The sequence below is a fragment of the Choloepus didactylus genome, chromosome X (assembly GCF_015220235.1).
Source record: "Choloepus didactylus isolate mChoDid1 chromosome X, mChoDid1.pri, whole genome shotgun sequence".
Lineage (NCBI taxonomy): Eukaryota > Metazoa > Chordata > Mammalia > Pilosa > Megalonychidae > Choloepus > Choloepus didactylus.
Genome location: NC_051334.1, coordinates 74249293 through 74264743, shown reverse-complemented (window position 1 = coordinate 74264743; position 15451 = coordinate 74249293). Strand labels below are relative to the sequence as shown.

The 15451-nt window shown below is 37.0% G+C and overlaps 1 protein-coding gene across 1 annotated transcript in view; it reads left to right on the top strand.

Moving 5' to 3' along the window:
* TEX11 (testis expressed 11) overlaps nt 1–15451 on the top strand; it is a 508239-nt gene that overhangs the window by 296552 nt on the left and 196236 nt on the right. Inside the window, exon 15 of the mRNA XM_037820830.1 lies at nt 11217–11354. Coding sequence (XP_037676758.1) covers nt 11217–11354 — 138 coding nt within the window. The remainder of the gene's footprint in view (nt 1–11216; nt 11355–15451) is intronic.

The following is a 15451-nucleotide window of genomic DNA, read 5'->3' as shown; positions in this document are numbered from 1 at the left end:
GGTCCAGCCCCTGACTAGCTTGCTGGTGACAGAAAGAGATGTAAAAATCCTCTTCCCCAACACTAGGGGTGGGGTTTTAGTTTGCTAGGCTGTTTAAAGCAAATATCATAAAATGGGTCGGGTTTAAACAATGGGAATTTATTCATATACAGTTTTGAGACCGAGAGAATGTCCAAATCAAGGTGATGCTTTCTTCCCAAAGACCAGCTGCTGGCAGTCCTTAGCTTCTCTGCCACATGGCAAGGCACATGGTGGCATCTGCTGGTCTCTCCCTTCTCTTCTGGGTTTTGTTGATTTCAGCTTCTTGCTTCCAAGGCTTTTTCTCTCTCTGTCTGAATTTCATTCATTTATAAAAGACTCCAGTAAGAGGATTATGACTACCCTGGGCCACATCTTAAATGAAGTAACCTCATCAAAATGTCCTAATTATAATAGGTTTACATCCACAGCAATGGATTCACTTTAAGAATATGATTTTCTAGGGATAAGTACAGTTCTAAACCACCACACGTGGGCACAGGCATTCACTGATCATGGCTTTTGATTAGTGAATTCGGGTCATTGGGGGCCTGGATCTTAGGGTGGCCACTCTTTCAATTTCCCCTGGACAGAGGCAACAGCAGCCATTGTTTCAGCCCCACCCTGGACAGGGGCCATGGTAGAGGAGACTTAAGGCAGAGATTGGCAGAATGGATAAAAGGCAAGATCCAACTATATGTTGTTTACAAGATAACTCAACTTAAAGACGCAAAGAGGTAGGAAGTGAAAAGATGGAAAAAATATTCCATGTAAGTAGTAACAAAAATAGAGCTTGTATAGCTATACTAATATCAGATAAAACAGACTTCGAATCAAAGTAGATTTCATAGCAAAGAATAGTACTAAGAATAAAGTTATTTCATAATGGTAAAGGGTTCAATTCATCATGAAGAAATAAAATTCCTAAATTTCTATGCGCCTAATAATAGAGCTTCAAAATACATGAAGCCGAAATGGACAGAACTACAAGAATAAATAAAGAAATCCACAATTCCAGTCGGAGATTTCAGTACTCCTCTCTCAATAAGTGGTAGAACAAGTAAGCATAAAATAGCAAGCATATAATAGAAGTGAACAACTATCAACCAATTTGACCTGACTGATATTAATAAAATTCTCCACCAAACCACAGCAGAATAAATTTCTTCTCAAGTGCGCTCAGAACATTTACGAAAAGATACTGTATTCTGGGCCATAAAACAAGGACCAATAAATTCAAAGGGATTCAAGTCATACAAAATATGTTCTTTGCCCACAGTGGAATTATATTAGAACTCAGTATCAAAGATCTTTGGAAATTCTCCAAATATTTGGCAACTAAATAACACAATTTTAAAATAACCCATCATTCAATGAATAAATCAAAATGGAAGTTAGAATGTATTTTGAACTTAATGAAAATGAAAACATGTCATATCAGAATTTGTGGGATATTGCTAATGTAGGACCTAGGGGGGACTTTATAGCTCTAAATGCCTATATTAGAAAAGAAAGGACTCAAAGCAATTGAGCTCAACTTCCACCTCAATAAGTACAAAAGGAAGACCAAATTAAACTCAAGTGCAAGAAAGGAAATAAAAAGATCAAAGTTGAAAGCAATGAAATGGAAAGGAGAAAAGCATTATATAAACCAATGAAACAAATGCTGCTTCCTTGAGAAGATCAATAAAATTGATAATAATAATTAGTAATAGGGTGGTATATGGGAACTCTGTATTTTTTGCATAGTTTTTCTGTATACCTGCAACTTCTCTAATTAAAAACAGGACAATAAAAAATACTATTAATATCTTTATACCAATATAGCCAACATCTTTTATGAAATGGAGAAATTTCTTGGAAAACACAGTTTACCAAAGCTCACTCAAGAATAAATAACCTGGATACCTCTATATCTATTAAAGAAATTGAAATTGTTGTTAAAAAGCCTTCTCACCAAGAAAACTACAAGGCGAGATTGCTTCATATGTTTAAGAAAGAAATAGAAAACTAGAAAAAGCAGAGCAAAAGGAACTCAAATGAAGCGAATAAGAAAGATAGGAGCAGAAATCAATGAAATTGAAAACAGAAAAACAATAGGAAAAAATCAATGAAAGAAAGCTGGTTCTTTGAAAAGTTCAATAAAATTTACAAACCTCTACCAAGACTGGCAAAGATAAAATAGAGAAGACTCAAATTGCTAATATCAGGAATGAAATGGAATATCACTGCAGACCCTTCACACATTGAAAGGATAAGGAAATTCTAGGAACAACTCTACACACATAAACCTGACAAGCTAGATGAAATGGATTAATTCTTGGAAACACAAACTGTCACAACTCACCTAATATGAATAGGAATATAAAAGCAAAATTAAAACACTCCTATAAAAGAAATTTTCAGAAATCTGGGGCCAACATTAAGAAAATAAGAAAATCATGGTATGTTATCTTTATTAAATGTTATGCATCCCTTAAAATTAATGCCCGTAAAGAATACATAGCAACAGGAGGCGGGGCAAGATGGCAGAGTGGTGAGGAGCAGAATTTCGTCTCTCCCCTAGAGCAGCTGGCAGTTACCCAAGAACTATATGAAACAGCGTTTTCGGGGTCTCCAGTAACCAGTCACACATTGGACTCAAGTTTGGAATTGGAGGAAAAGCTGAGATCGCAGCGAACATTGTAAGTTCCCCGGACCAGGGGTCTGGCGCCCCTCCCCACCCAGACCTCACAGACTGTCTTGCTGCCGGCTTCCTGAAAGGGGGGGAAAAAAGAACCAAAAAACAGCAATCTGCTGAGGGCAAGAAGGGAGGCTCAACCCAGCCTCAACTGCAGAATTAATTAACAAATTAATTAACTAACTTTGGGAGCTGGGGTGCTAAAGAAGGGCTGGGCTCCAAGAAGTGGGGGCACGTAAAAGCGGGCACCCATTCCCAGACTCCAAAAAAGCCATTTTTTTTTCCCTTACATTTTGTCCCTTCTGGCTTCTCACTGATCCCTTATCTCTTTGCATTTCAATAGCCCTTGGCAGGGGTGGAACTGAAGCAGTTGGAGAGTAATTATCAGACAATAGCCCAAAGCGTATCTTTAAATGCTCTATTCTGACACTGACAAAACTTCCAGGCTGGGGAAAGACGTTTAAAAGAGACTCTTTTTTTTCCCCTTTTTTCTTTTTCTTGATTTCTTTTCTACTTTTTTTTTTTTTTATCTAAAAGTAATATATGTGGTTATTTTCTATTGGAAAGCCCAGGTTGAGGGACTAGGCTGGGCTTGAGGGGAGACACGAGTACCCACAGTGTCTTTGAATTCCGTATTCACTACTGAAGGCCTCCAGCCCCATCTTTAATTGGTAACTCAGGCTGACCAAGGAATCTACCTTGAGAGGCCCCAAAGAGGAGAGAGGAGAAGGGAATAGTGCCCCTGAGAAACAACTGGAGTTCTGAGGATTGGGAGAGTGGAGGGAGGCCCAGCTCAACTGGCAGTCCTCCTTCTGGGAATTCAGACCCCAGGGGCTGGAATTCAGATTCCAGCTTCAGTCAGCCACGCCCCTGACAGGCTCAGAGTCACCAGGAGAACTAAAGTCTCCACACCTCCTTACACTGGTGGGGGAGCTGCGGGCTGGCCAGCGCCACCTGCTGGACAGGAGAGGAAAAGCACCAATTCTAAAGGCCTCATAGGAGGGTCTCATTCTCAGGAAAACTCCATACCCTCCCAATGAGACCTGGGCCTCACTAGACTGGGAAAATCTGACTAGGGTCGACCATATCCAAGGAGACCCACTCACAAAAAGGTTACATAGAGGCAGAGCAAGAAACAGAAAAAACAAGAGGGGAAAAATTCTGATCAACTAAATAGAACCTAAGTTAGAGGTCTAGAATAAGTTGAACTGAATAACAGAGGCCAGAGAACAAAGCCAACCAACAAGAAAACCACTAGGTAAAAGACAGAAAACAAGCTCCAAAATAAACTAATCAAGAGAATCAGATGCCTAGACAACTTAAGATAACAAGCCATACCAGGAAACACGAAAACATGGACCAGCCAAAGGAACAAACTAATAGCTCAGCTGAGACACAGGAGTGGAGGCAACTAATGCTAAATAAATTTGATGAAATGAAGGAAGATATAGCAAAAGAGCTGGAGGATATAAAGAAGACACTGGCTGACCATAAAGAAGAATTCATAAACTTAAAAAAACAAATGGCAGAACTCATGGGAATGAAGGCCACAATGGAGGAGATGAAAAACACAATGGAGGGACACAACAGTAGATTTGAACAGGCAGAAGAAAGGATCAGTGAACTGGAAGACAGGTCATTCGAATTCATACACACAAAAGAACAGCTGGTGAAAAAAATGGAAAAATATGAGCAGGGTCTTAGGGAGCTGAGTGACAACATGAAACGCACAAATATACGTGTTATGGGTATCCCAGAAGGAGAAGAGAAGGGAAAAGGGGCAGAAAGAGTAATAGAAGATATATTCACTGAAAATTTCCCAACTCTTATAAAAGACAGAAAATTAGAGATTCAAGAAGTACAACGTACCCCAAATAGAATAGATCCCAATAGACCTACTCCAAGACACTTACTGGTCAGATTGTCCAATGCTAAAGACAAAGAGAGGATTCTGAAAGCAGCAAGAGAAAAGCAATCCATCACATACAAGGGAAAGTCAATAAGACTATGTACAGATTTCTCTGCAGAAACCATGGAGGCAAGAAGACAGTGGCATGATATATTTAAGAAACTGAAAGAGAAAAACTGCCAACCAAGAATTCTATATCCAGCAAAACTTTCCTTCAAAAATGAGGGAGAGATTAAAACATTTTCAGACAAACAGACACTGAGAGAGTTTGTGAATAAGAGACCAGCACTACAAGAAATACTAAAGGGAGTGCTACAGGCTGATAGGAAAAGACAGGAGAGAGAGAGTTGGAGAAGAGTGCAGAAATGAAGATTATCAGGAAAGGTAAAAGGAGAGGAAAAAATAAGATATGACATATAAATTCCAAAAAACAAAATGGTAGTAGAAAGTACTGCCCTTACAGTAATAACACTAAATGTAAATGGATTAAACTCCCCAATAAAAAGACACAGACTGGCAGAATGGATTAAAAAACAGGACTCATCTATATGCTGTCTACAAGAAACTCACTTTAGACACAAGGACAAACATAGACTGAAAGTGAAAGGTTGGAAAAAGATATTTCATGCAAACAACAACCAGAAAAAAAGCGGGAGTAGCTATATTAATATCAGACAAGTTAGACTTCAAAAGTGAAACAATTAAAAGAGACAAAGAAGGACACTATATATTAATAAAAGGGTCAATTAATCAAGAAAACATAACAGTCATAAATATTTATGCACCAAACCAGAATGCCCCAAAATTCATGAGGCAAACACTGCAATCACTGAAAGGAGAAATAGATACCTCTACAATAATAGTTGAAGACTTCAATACACCACTCTCATCAATGGATAGAACATCTAGACAGAGGATCACTAAAGAAACAGAGATGTTGAATTGTATGATAAATGAACTAGACTTGACAGACATTTATAGAACACTACATCCAACAACAGCAGGATACACTTTTTTCTCAAGTGCTCATGGAACATTCTCTAGGATAGACCACATGTTGGGTCACAAAGCAAGTCTCAACAAATTTAAAAATATTGATATTATACAAAACACTTTCTCAGACCACAATGGAATGAAGTTGGAAATAAAAGGCAGAAGGTCATAAAATTCACAAACATATGGAGGCTAAACAACACCCTCTTAGAAAACCAGTGGGTAAAGGAAGAAATTACAAGAGAAATTAGTAAATACCTCGAGGCAAATGACAATGAAAACACAACTTATCAAAACTTATGGGATGCAGCAAAGGCAGTGCTGAGAGGGAAATTTATTGCCCTAAATGCCTATATTAAAAGAGAAGAGAGAGCAAAAATTGAAGAGTTAACTGCTCACCTGGAGGAATTAGAGAAAGAACAGCAAACTAAACCCAAAGCAAGCAGAAGGGAAGAAATAACAAAGATTAGAGCAGAAATAAATGCAATTGAGAACAGGAAAACAATAGAGAGAATCAACAAAACCAGAAGTTGGTTCTTTGAGAAAATCAATAAAATCGATGGACCACTGGCTAGGCTAACAAAAAAAAAGAGAGAGCAGATGCAAATAAATGCAATCAGAAATGGTAAAGGAAATATAACTACCGACCCTGCAGAAATTAAGGAGATAATGAGAAGATACTATGAGCAACTATATGCTAATAAACTAGACAACTTAGATGAAATGGACAACTTCCTAGAAAAGCATAAACAACCGACATTAACTCAAGAAGAAATAGATGACCTCAACAAACCAATCACAAGTAAAGAGATTGAGTCAGTCATCAAAAAGCTCCCAAAAAGGAAAAGCCCAGGACCAGATGGTTTCACATGTGAATTCTACCAAGCATTCAAGAACGAATTAGTACCAATCCTGCTCAATCTCTTCAAAAAAATTGAAGAAGAGGGAAAGCTACCTAACTCTTTCTATGAAGCCAACATCACCCTAATACCAAAACCAGGCAAAGATACTACAAAAAAAGAAAATAATAGACCAATTTCTTTAATGAATATAGATGCAAAAATCCTCAACAAAATACTTGCAAATCGAATCCAGCAGCACATTAAAAGAATTATACACCACGACCAGGTGGGATTTATTCCAGGTATGCAAGGCTGGTTCAACACAAGAAAATCAATTAATGTAATACACCACATCAATAAATCAAAGCAGAAGAACCACATGATCATCTCGATTGATGCAGAAAAGGCATTTGACAAAATTCAACATCCTTTCCTGATGAAAACACTTCAAAGGATAGGAATAGAAGGGAACTTTTTCAACATGATAAAGGCAATATATGAAAAACCCACAGCTAACATCACACTCAATGGGGAGAGACTGAAAGCTTTTCCTCTAAGAACAGGAACAAGACAGGGATGCCCACTATCACCATTGCTATTCAACATTGTGCTGGAAGTTCTAGCTAGAGCAATTAGGCAAGAAAAAGAAATAAAAGGCATCCAAATTGGATAGGAAGAAGTAAAACTTTCACTATTTGCAGATGACATGATTCTATATGTAGGAAATCCGGAAAAATCTACAGCAAAGCTACTACAACTAGTTAATGAATACAGCAAAGTAGCAGGCTACAAGATCTGTAGTGTTCCTATACACAAGTAATGTGCAACAAGAGGAGGAAATCAAGAAAAAAATCCCATTTACAATAGCAACCAAAAGAATCAAGTATTTAGGAATAAACTTAACCAAGGACACAAAAGACCTTTACATTGAAAACTATAAGAAACTGCTAAAAGAAATTGAACAAGACCTGAAAAAATGGAAGAACATACCATGTTCATGGATTGGAAGACTAAATATAGTTAAGATGGCAATTTTACCTAAACTGATTTACAGATTCAATGCAATACCAATTCAAATCCCAACAACTTACTTTACAGAAATAGAAAAACCAATAACTAAATTTATTTGGAAGGGTAAGGTGCCCCGAATAGCCAAAAATGTCTTGAGAAAGAGGAATGAAGTGGGTGGTCTCACACTACCTGACTTTGAAGCATATTACAAAGCTACAGTGCTCAAAACAGCATGGTACTGGCATAAGGACAGATATACTGATCAATGGAATCGAATTGAGTGTTCAGAAGTAGACCCTCGCATCTACGGACAACTGATCTTTGATAAGGCAGTGAAGCCGAAGCAACTGGGAAAGAGCAGCCTGTTCAATAAATGGTGTTTGGAGAACTGGATATCCATTTCCAAAAGAATGAAAGAGGATGTCCATCTCACACCTTATTCCAAAATTAACTCAAAGTGGATCAAAGACCTAAACATTAGCACCAAGACCATAAAACTCTTAGAAGAAAATGTAGGGCAGTACCTTAGAGATCTTGTGAAAGGAGGTGGTTTCTTAGACCTCACACCCAAGGCACGAGCAACCAAAGAACAAATAGACAAATGGGATCTCCTCAAAATTAAACACTTTTGTACATCAAAGGACTTTGTCAGAAAAGTCAAAAGGCAACCTACACAATGGGAGATGATATTTGGAAACCACATATCAGATAAGGGTTTAATATCCCGAATATATAAAGGAATCCTGCATCTCAATAACAGAAAGACAAACAATCCAATTAAAAAATGGGCAAAAGACATGAACAGACATTTTTCTGAAGAGGAAATACAAATGGCTCAAAAGCATATGAAAAAATGCTCAACTTCACTGGCTATTAAGGAAATGCAAATCAAAACCACAATGAGATATCATCTCACACCTACCAGAATGGCCATTATCCAAAAAACAGAAAATGACAAGTGCTGGAAAGGATGTGGAGAAAGAGGCACACTTATTCATTGTTGGTGGGAATGTAGAATGGTGCAACCACTCTGGAAGACAGTATGGAGGTTCCTCAGGAAGCTAAATATAGATTTGCCATATGACCCAGCTATTCCATTGCTGGGTATATACTCAGAGGAACTGAAACTTAAGACACAGACAGACATTTGTAAACCAATGTTTATTGCAGCATTATTCACAATTGCCAAGAGATGGAAACAGCCCAAATGTCCATCAAAGGACGAGTGGATAAACAAACTGTGGTATATACACATGATGGAATATTATGCAGCTGTAAGACAGAACAAAGACATGGATCATGTAATAATGTGGCTGAACCTTGAGGACATTATGTTGAGTGAAGTTAGCCAGAAACAAAAGGACAGATTCTGTATGGTCTCACTAATATGAACAGATATTAATGAACAAACTTTGGGAGTTAAAAGCTGACAAACAGGCGACCAGGAGATAGAAAGAGGGCAGAGATCAGCCATTTGATGCTGAAGGACTACAGAATGTTTAGGATTGATCGCATAGATCCAGAAATAGATAGCATAATGCTGTGTGATGGTAGCATGGTATTGTAAGTACACTGAACAAAGATGTCTGTGAGTAAAGCTGAAAGAGGTGGGATAGGAGAATGTATGACACCAGAGGTAAAGATAGATGATAAAGACTGGGACTGTATAACGTGGCAAAAACTGGAGTGGCCAATGACTGTTACTAAATATACAAATATAAAAATGTTTTTGCATGTGGGAAAGCAAATGAATGTCAACCATGTAGAAATTTGAAAAAGGGATGGTATTCAGGAAAAAACATAATCAAAGCAAACTGGAGTCTATGGTCAACAGTAACATTGTAATATACCTCCATTAAATGTAACAAAGGCAATATGCCATTGCTAAATGTATATGAGAAAGGGATATAGGGGAGTAATATGTTATTCTTGGTAGTGGTGTTATTTGCTGTCCTTAGTAGTATATTGTATTGTATGACATGTTATTTTTCTTTTTAACATTTTTTCTTATTGCTAAAAAAAAAAAAAAAAAAAAAAAAATTTTTTCTTGTAGTAATCAGTATGTTCAAATGCTGATTGTAGTGATAAATGTACAACTTTATGATGATACCATGAACAACTGATTGTACACTGTGGATAAATGTATGGTATGTGAATATAAGTCTATAAAATTGTAGGAAAATATATATATAGGAGTAAAAGTGTTGGGGAAAACATGGTGAGAGCAATGATGCCTCACCAATATGGACTAACTACAATGTGTAAACTCAGAATTGAATCTTAGAACATAGCCTAACGTGGACACAATAATTGTAATAGTCCCTAGATTGTAAGCTCTTACAGCAGTTAACTCTATCCCTGAATTGTAAGGCCTATCTCTAAACTTTGAGATGCTGATCCCCTAGCGTATGTTGTCACAAACATTGGGACTGGTGGTTTGATGTGCTGAGCCCTTGAGCATGGGACCTTGCCCTTATGAAGCTCATTACCACAAAGGAGAGTCTAAAGTTGTATGTAATGGTGCCTAAGAGTCTCCCCCTTAGTACCTGTTTGTTGCTCAGATGTGGCCCTCTCTCTCTCTAACTGAGCCATCTCGACAGGTGAACTCGCTGCCCTCCCCCCTACGTGGGACCCAACTCCCAGGGGTGTAAATCTCCCTGGCAATGCAGAGTATGACTCCCGGGGATGAATGTAGACCCGGCATCGTGGGACTGAGAGTATCTTCTTGACCAAAAGGGGGATGCAAAATGAGACGAAATGGTTTCAGTGGCTGAGAGATTCCAAATGGAGTCGAGAGGTCACTCTGGTGGACATTCTTATGCACTATATAGATAACACCTCTTAGGCTTTAATGTATTGGAATAGCTAGAAGTAAATACCTGACACTACCAAACTCCAACCCAGCAGCCTGGACTCCTGAAGACAATTATATAATAATGTAGATTACAAGGGGTGACAGTGTGATTTTGAAGACCTTGTGGATCACACCCCCTTTATCTAGTGTATGGATGAGTGGAGGAATGGGGATAAAAACTAAAGGACAAATGGGGTGGGATGGGGGGATGATTTGGGTGTTTTTTTTTTCACTTTTATTTTTTATTCTTGTTCTGGTTCTTTCTGATGTAAGGAAAATGTTCAGAGATAGATTGTGGTGATGAACGCATAACTATGTTATCATACTGTGGACAGTGGATTGCATATCATGGATGATTGTATGATGTGTGAATGTATTTCAATAAAACTGAATTAAAAAAAAAAAAGAATACATAGCAACATAGATTAATATTTATAATACAAAGTTAAATGGAAAGAATAAATAGAATATGAAATTTTATATAAGCTATGATTGCAACTATTAAATATACAAAAGAATAAAGATTAAAATGGAACATAGGAAAGTGAAAAAATCTGTGTGTGGTGAATTATGGATATTCTCTTTTAAAAATTTAATATTGTTATTTTAATAACTTTTAAAATGGATTTTGAGTTTTCTGAGGTGGTTCACCAACCTCTCAGACTCTCCATCCCATATGTGAAATTTCCAGTGTGTGGAAAAAAGCAAGGGCATTGATTGATACTTCATCTAAAAATTATACTGATCAAGATTGATAATAGAATGCACTTACAATTCAACTAGAAAAGTGCTTTGGTTACCTAAAAAAGAAAACAGTACCATTTTATTGGTTTCTAGAAGTGACTTGTAAAGATTAGAGTCAAAGTTAGTGATATCTCTTGTATAATTTTGTTTGTTTTTAAACTTTAGGTACAAAATTACTCTGATGCCCTACACTGGTACTGTTATTCTCTGAGGTTTTATACATTTGATCGAACGGATCTGGACTTGGCCAAGCTGCAGAGGAACATGGCTTCCTGTTACTTGCATTTGAAACAACTTGATAAGGTCTGTTGGTATATCTATTTTTCAGAGACAGCAAATGTTTTTATGTTCAGTGGCAGAGTTAGATGCATGGCTGTTAGGTTAGGAACTCTGGCAATTCCTTCATACTAGACAAAGTCAAATAGTTATTTTCCTAATTTGCATATTCTGAACATTGCATGAACTTCCAAAAGGGATAAATAATTTGGAAGACCATTGATTCTGTTATTTACTGTTTATTTTTTGAACCCTATTCTGAAAGGTAATATGTTATCAGAACTCATGAACAAAATTATCTGCTACTAACCACCTGCAAAATTATCTTTTGAAGCAGACTAAATTTTAAGGTAAATTCTTCGTCTCCTTACTACTGACACCACTTGAACCCCCAATTATAGGCTCAGTTCTACAGTAGGCTCTAGGACCAAACTTGACACTAGTTAGAGGAGATTTAAGAAGCTCTACCTTCAAGTCTCAGAAGACTGTATCTAGACACCTTGTATTCCTGGTCTGCTGATTGCATCCCAGTGTGGCTCCCTATGCCTAAACTCCACTCTTAAAAACAGCCTCATATTCTAGTCCCATTAGGTTTGGAGCCCTACCTTGCTTTTTCTAGTCTGTCTACACACCATTATACCTTCAAGATTTGAGTCCTATGTATAAGTCCCAGTCTCTGTGGTTGAAAAGCCCTGTTCCCTTCTGGTATGTTTATGTGATGCCAGCTGTCTGTTTATCTGGCCTGTGGGATATTTCCAACACAGATTTTCCTCATTGGCATGCTCTGATTATTTGCCCATTAAGATACCCTGATGCCTGCTGCTTTGCTGAGTTGAAAGCAGCTATGTCTTGTTCATCCCAGTAACATCAGAGCCTAGTATAATGCCTGCTACTGTGTTCTTCCTTTTTATCTTACCTATCTGATTAGGCATTCTCCCTTGGCTTATGGATTTGTCCATCCCTCAATAGGCATGTCTAGTTCCAGGTGCAGTTCCTTCCCAGTCTGCCTGGCCCACTGTAATTACATCTATTGTGTTGTAAATCATGGAAGTTAAAAAAGTGGTGTGATTGCTTTCTTTACAGTTCTTTAAGAAAACGGTGGGCAAGTATCTTTCTGAAATAGTTTAAATGTTATCCTATGCAGAAATATGATGAAGTAAGTAACGTTTCATCTTCTCTTCCAGGACTATGACTCAATAACATACAAACTAAATAACAGAAATTTTTTTGAAATAAATTCTGAAGTATTTAGTCAGATAAACAAACCTTCAAAGAATCTTTCTGGAATCACTGCCCTTAATCACATATTTTCCCCTAGACCTGTCATTAAAACTTGAAAGACAGTGAAAACCTTCCTGTTTCATCTGGGTCCATGCTTGTCCTTCTGACTTATTCTTCCTGATATTTGTCCCTCCAGAAGCCAACACCCTCCAATATGTGCATATTATATGATACTCAAGGAAGAAATGTCCCAGTTTCTTTGGGAAGTATTAATGGCTCTATCACCAGCTTTTATCTCTTTTACTTTCTAGAATTTTGTCCTGATAAAAAATCAGTTACTGAATGTCTTGTAGAGTAATTGGAAAGACAAGAGATAACAAACCAGAAGGTGAAAAGAATGATCATTTCATCCAAGTATTTGCTTTCACTGAATACTTGAAACTTCCCCTGTATCCAGCCATGTGCCAAGTCTGGTCAATTCTGCTTCTGTAGTATTTTTACCAGCTGTCTCATCTTCCACTTTTATCTCACTACCCTAGTCAAAGCCCTCATTATGTCTAAGACTATTAGAATAATCTGATTTTCATCTCTTGTTCAATTATCTTCAATGCCTTCCTGTAAATAAAGTTCAAGTTCTTTAGTACTTAAAGCCCCCCATAATCTATAAATAAATCCTATTTTATTTCCTTTATATGTATGCTCTTTGCCCTCAAATGAAGTACTACTGCTTCCTAACCATGAGCTATGCTTTTTCTACCTCTGTACCTTTTTTCACACTTCTCTGTTGCAAATCACCTCTTCCCTGAATCCCTACTCTTTGAAACCCCTTTTCAAAGCCTAATTCCTAATGACAGTCTTAGATTCCTAAGGAAATTTTCCTAGTATTGCCCTTCCTCCAAGACTTCATGACAATTCTGTTTTTACCTAGGCACTTATGTTCTGCCTATATTCTAGTTATTTGTATACCTGTCTTAGTTCCCTATTAGACTGCAACCTCTTTGAGGACAGGGACCATGTATTACCATCTTTGTTTTCCCTGGTATGCAGCATATTGCCTAATGTAGGCACTTATTACATTAAAAAATAGTAACAGATTCATGGTAACAAGTGACAGTTTAGAGTGACCACTGACAAGGTAGAAATAATGTCAGGGTGGAGGATGGTCATCACCTTCTTCTTTGAAAGGAGAGTCAAGAAGATCCTTGAAAGGAATGTTGTAAATCCAGGATTAATGAAAAATTAGTCTCAGCCTTGGAAATTGCAAAAATCAATTAGCAGACAGAAAACTTCAATCAAAAGAATCAGAATAACCCCTGCCTCTACCATATACTCTACAAAGATCACATTAAATCAAAATGGATCAATGACCTAAATATAAGCACTAAAACCTTAAAACTCTTAGAAGAAAACAAAGGAGTAAATCATCTGGACCTTGTATTAGGCAATGGATTCTTAGCTATGATACCACAATCATGAACAATAAAAGAAAAAAATAGGTAAATTGAACTTCATCAAAATAAACAACTTTTGTGTATCAAAGGACATTATCAGTAAAGTGAAGATTGCCTATAGAAGGGGAGAAAATATTTTGAAACCATGTGTTTAATGTCCAGAATATATAAAGAACTCCTACAACTCAGCAACAAAAAGACAAACAACACAATTAAAAAATGGGCAAAGGATTTCAAAAGACATTTCTCCAAAGAAAATATACAAATGGTCAAGCACATGAAAATATATTCAACATCATTAGCCATTAGGTAAATGTAAATTAAAATTACATTGCAATACCACTTCACACCCACTAGATAGGGTATTAAAAAAAAAAAAGAGCAAGTGCTGATGAGGATGTAGAGAAACTGGAACCCTTTTGCATTGCTGGTGGGAATGTAAAATGGTGTAGCCACTGTGGAAAGCAGTATGGTGGTTCCTTAAAACATTGAATTGTCATATGACCTGGCAATTCCACTCTTAAGTATATACCCAAAAGAAATGAAAGCAGTGAAAACACTCAGAAAGAAGTGAAAGCACTCAAAAAGTTACGTGTACACCAATGTTCGTATTAGCATTACTCACAGTAGTCAAAAGGTGGAAACAAACCAAATGTCCATTGACAGATGAAGGGATAAACAAAATGTGGTATAGACATACAATGGCATATTACTCAGCCATAAAAAGAAATGTAGCTCTAATACATGCTACAATATGTATGAACCTTGAAAACATGCTAAGAGATAGAAGCCAGACACAAAAGGACAAATATTTTATGATTCATTACACTTACGTAAAATATCTAGACTGGGCAAATTCATAGAAAAAGTAGATTATTGGTTACCAGGGAACAGAGGAGAGAAGAACAGGAGTTATTGCCTAAGGGGTAAAGAATTTCTGTTTAGGTGATGGAAAAGTTTTAGTAATGGAAGCACATTGTAAAAGTAATTAATGCCGCTGAATTGTACACTTAAAAATGGCTAAAATGTCCAATTTTATATTTGTTACCACAATTTTTTTTTAAAAAAAGAGCCAGAATACACTGTCTATGTGTATGCTTCACTTTTAACAACTAAGCATATATGCATTTTGGTACCATTGTATTTAGAATGTGTGATATGTTCTGATGTTTTAATTAAGAAAATCAAATCGTTTTTTCTTTAAACAAAAGTAGCGGAGGCCCAGTAAGTCCCTGTCAATCAATTTCCTCTGATATAGGCATTTCATTCATTCCTGCTATTCTGTCCTTGCTACTAGGCATAATTGATAACAGAGCTGAGTGAGATTATATTATTAAAAAATCACCCCCATTATTTTTTTCTCCAGCTTAGCTCCTTTCTCTTTGGGAAGGGGAACACATTTTATTTGATTTTGCTTTAAAACGAAATATTGAATCATAGATCAGAAGTTGA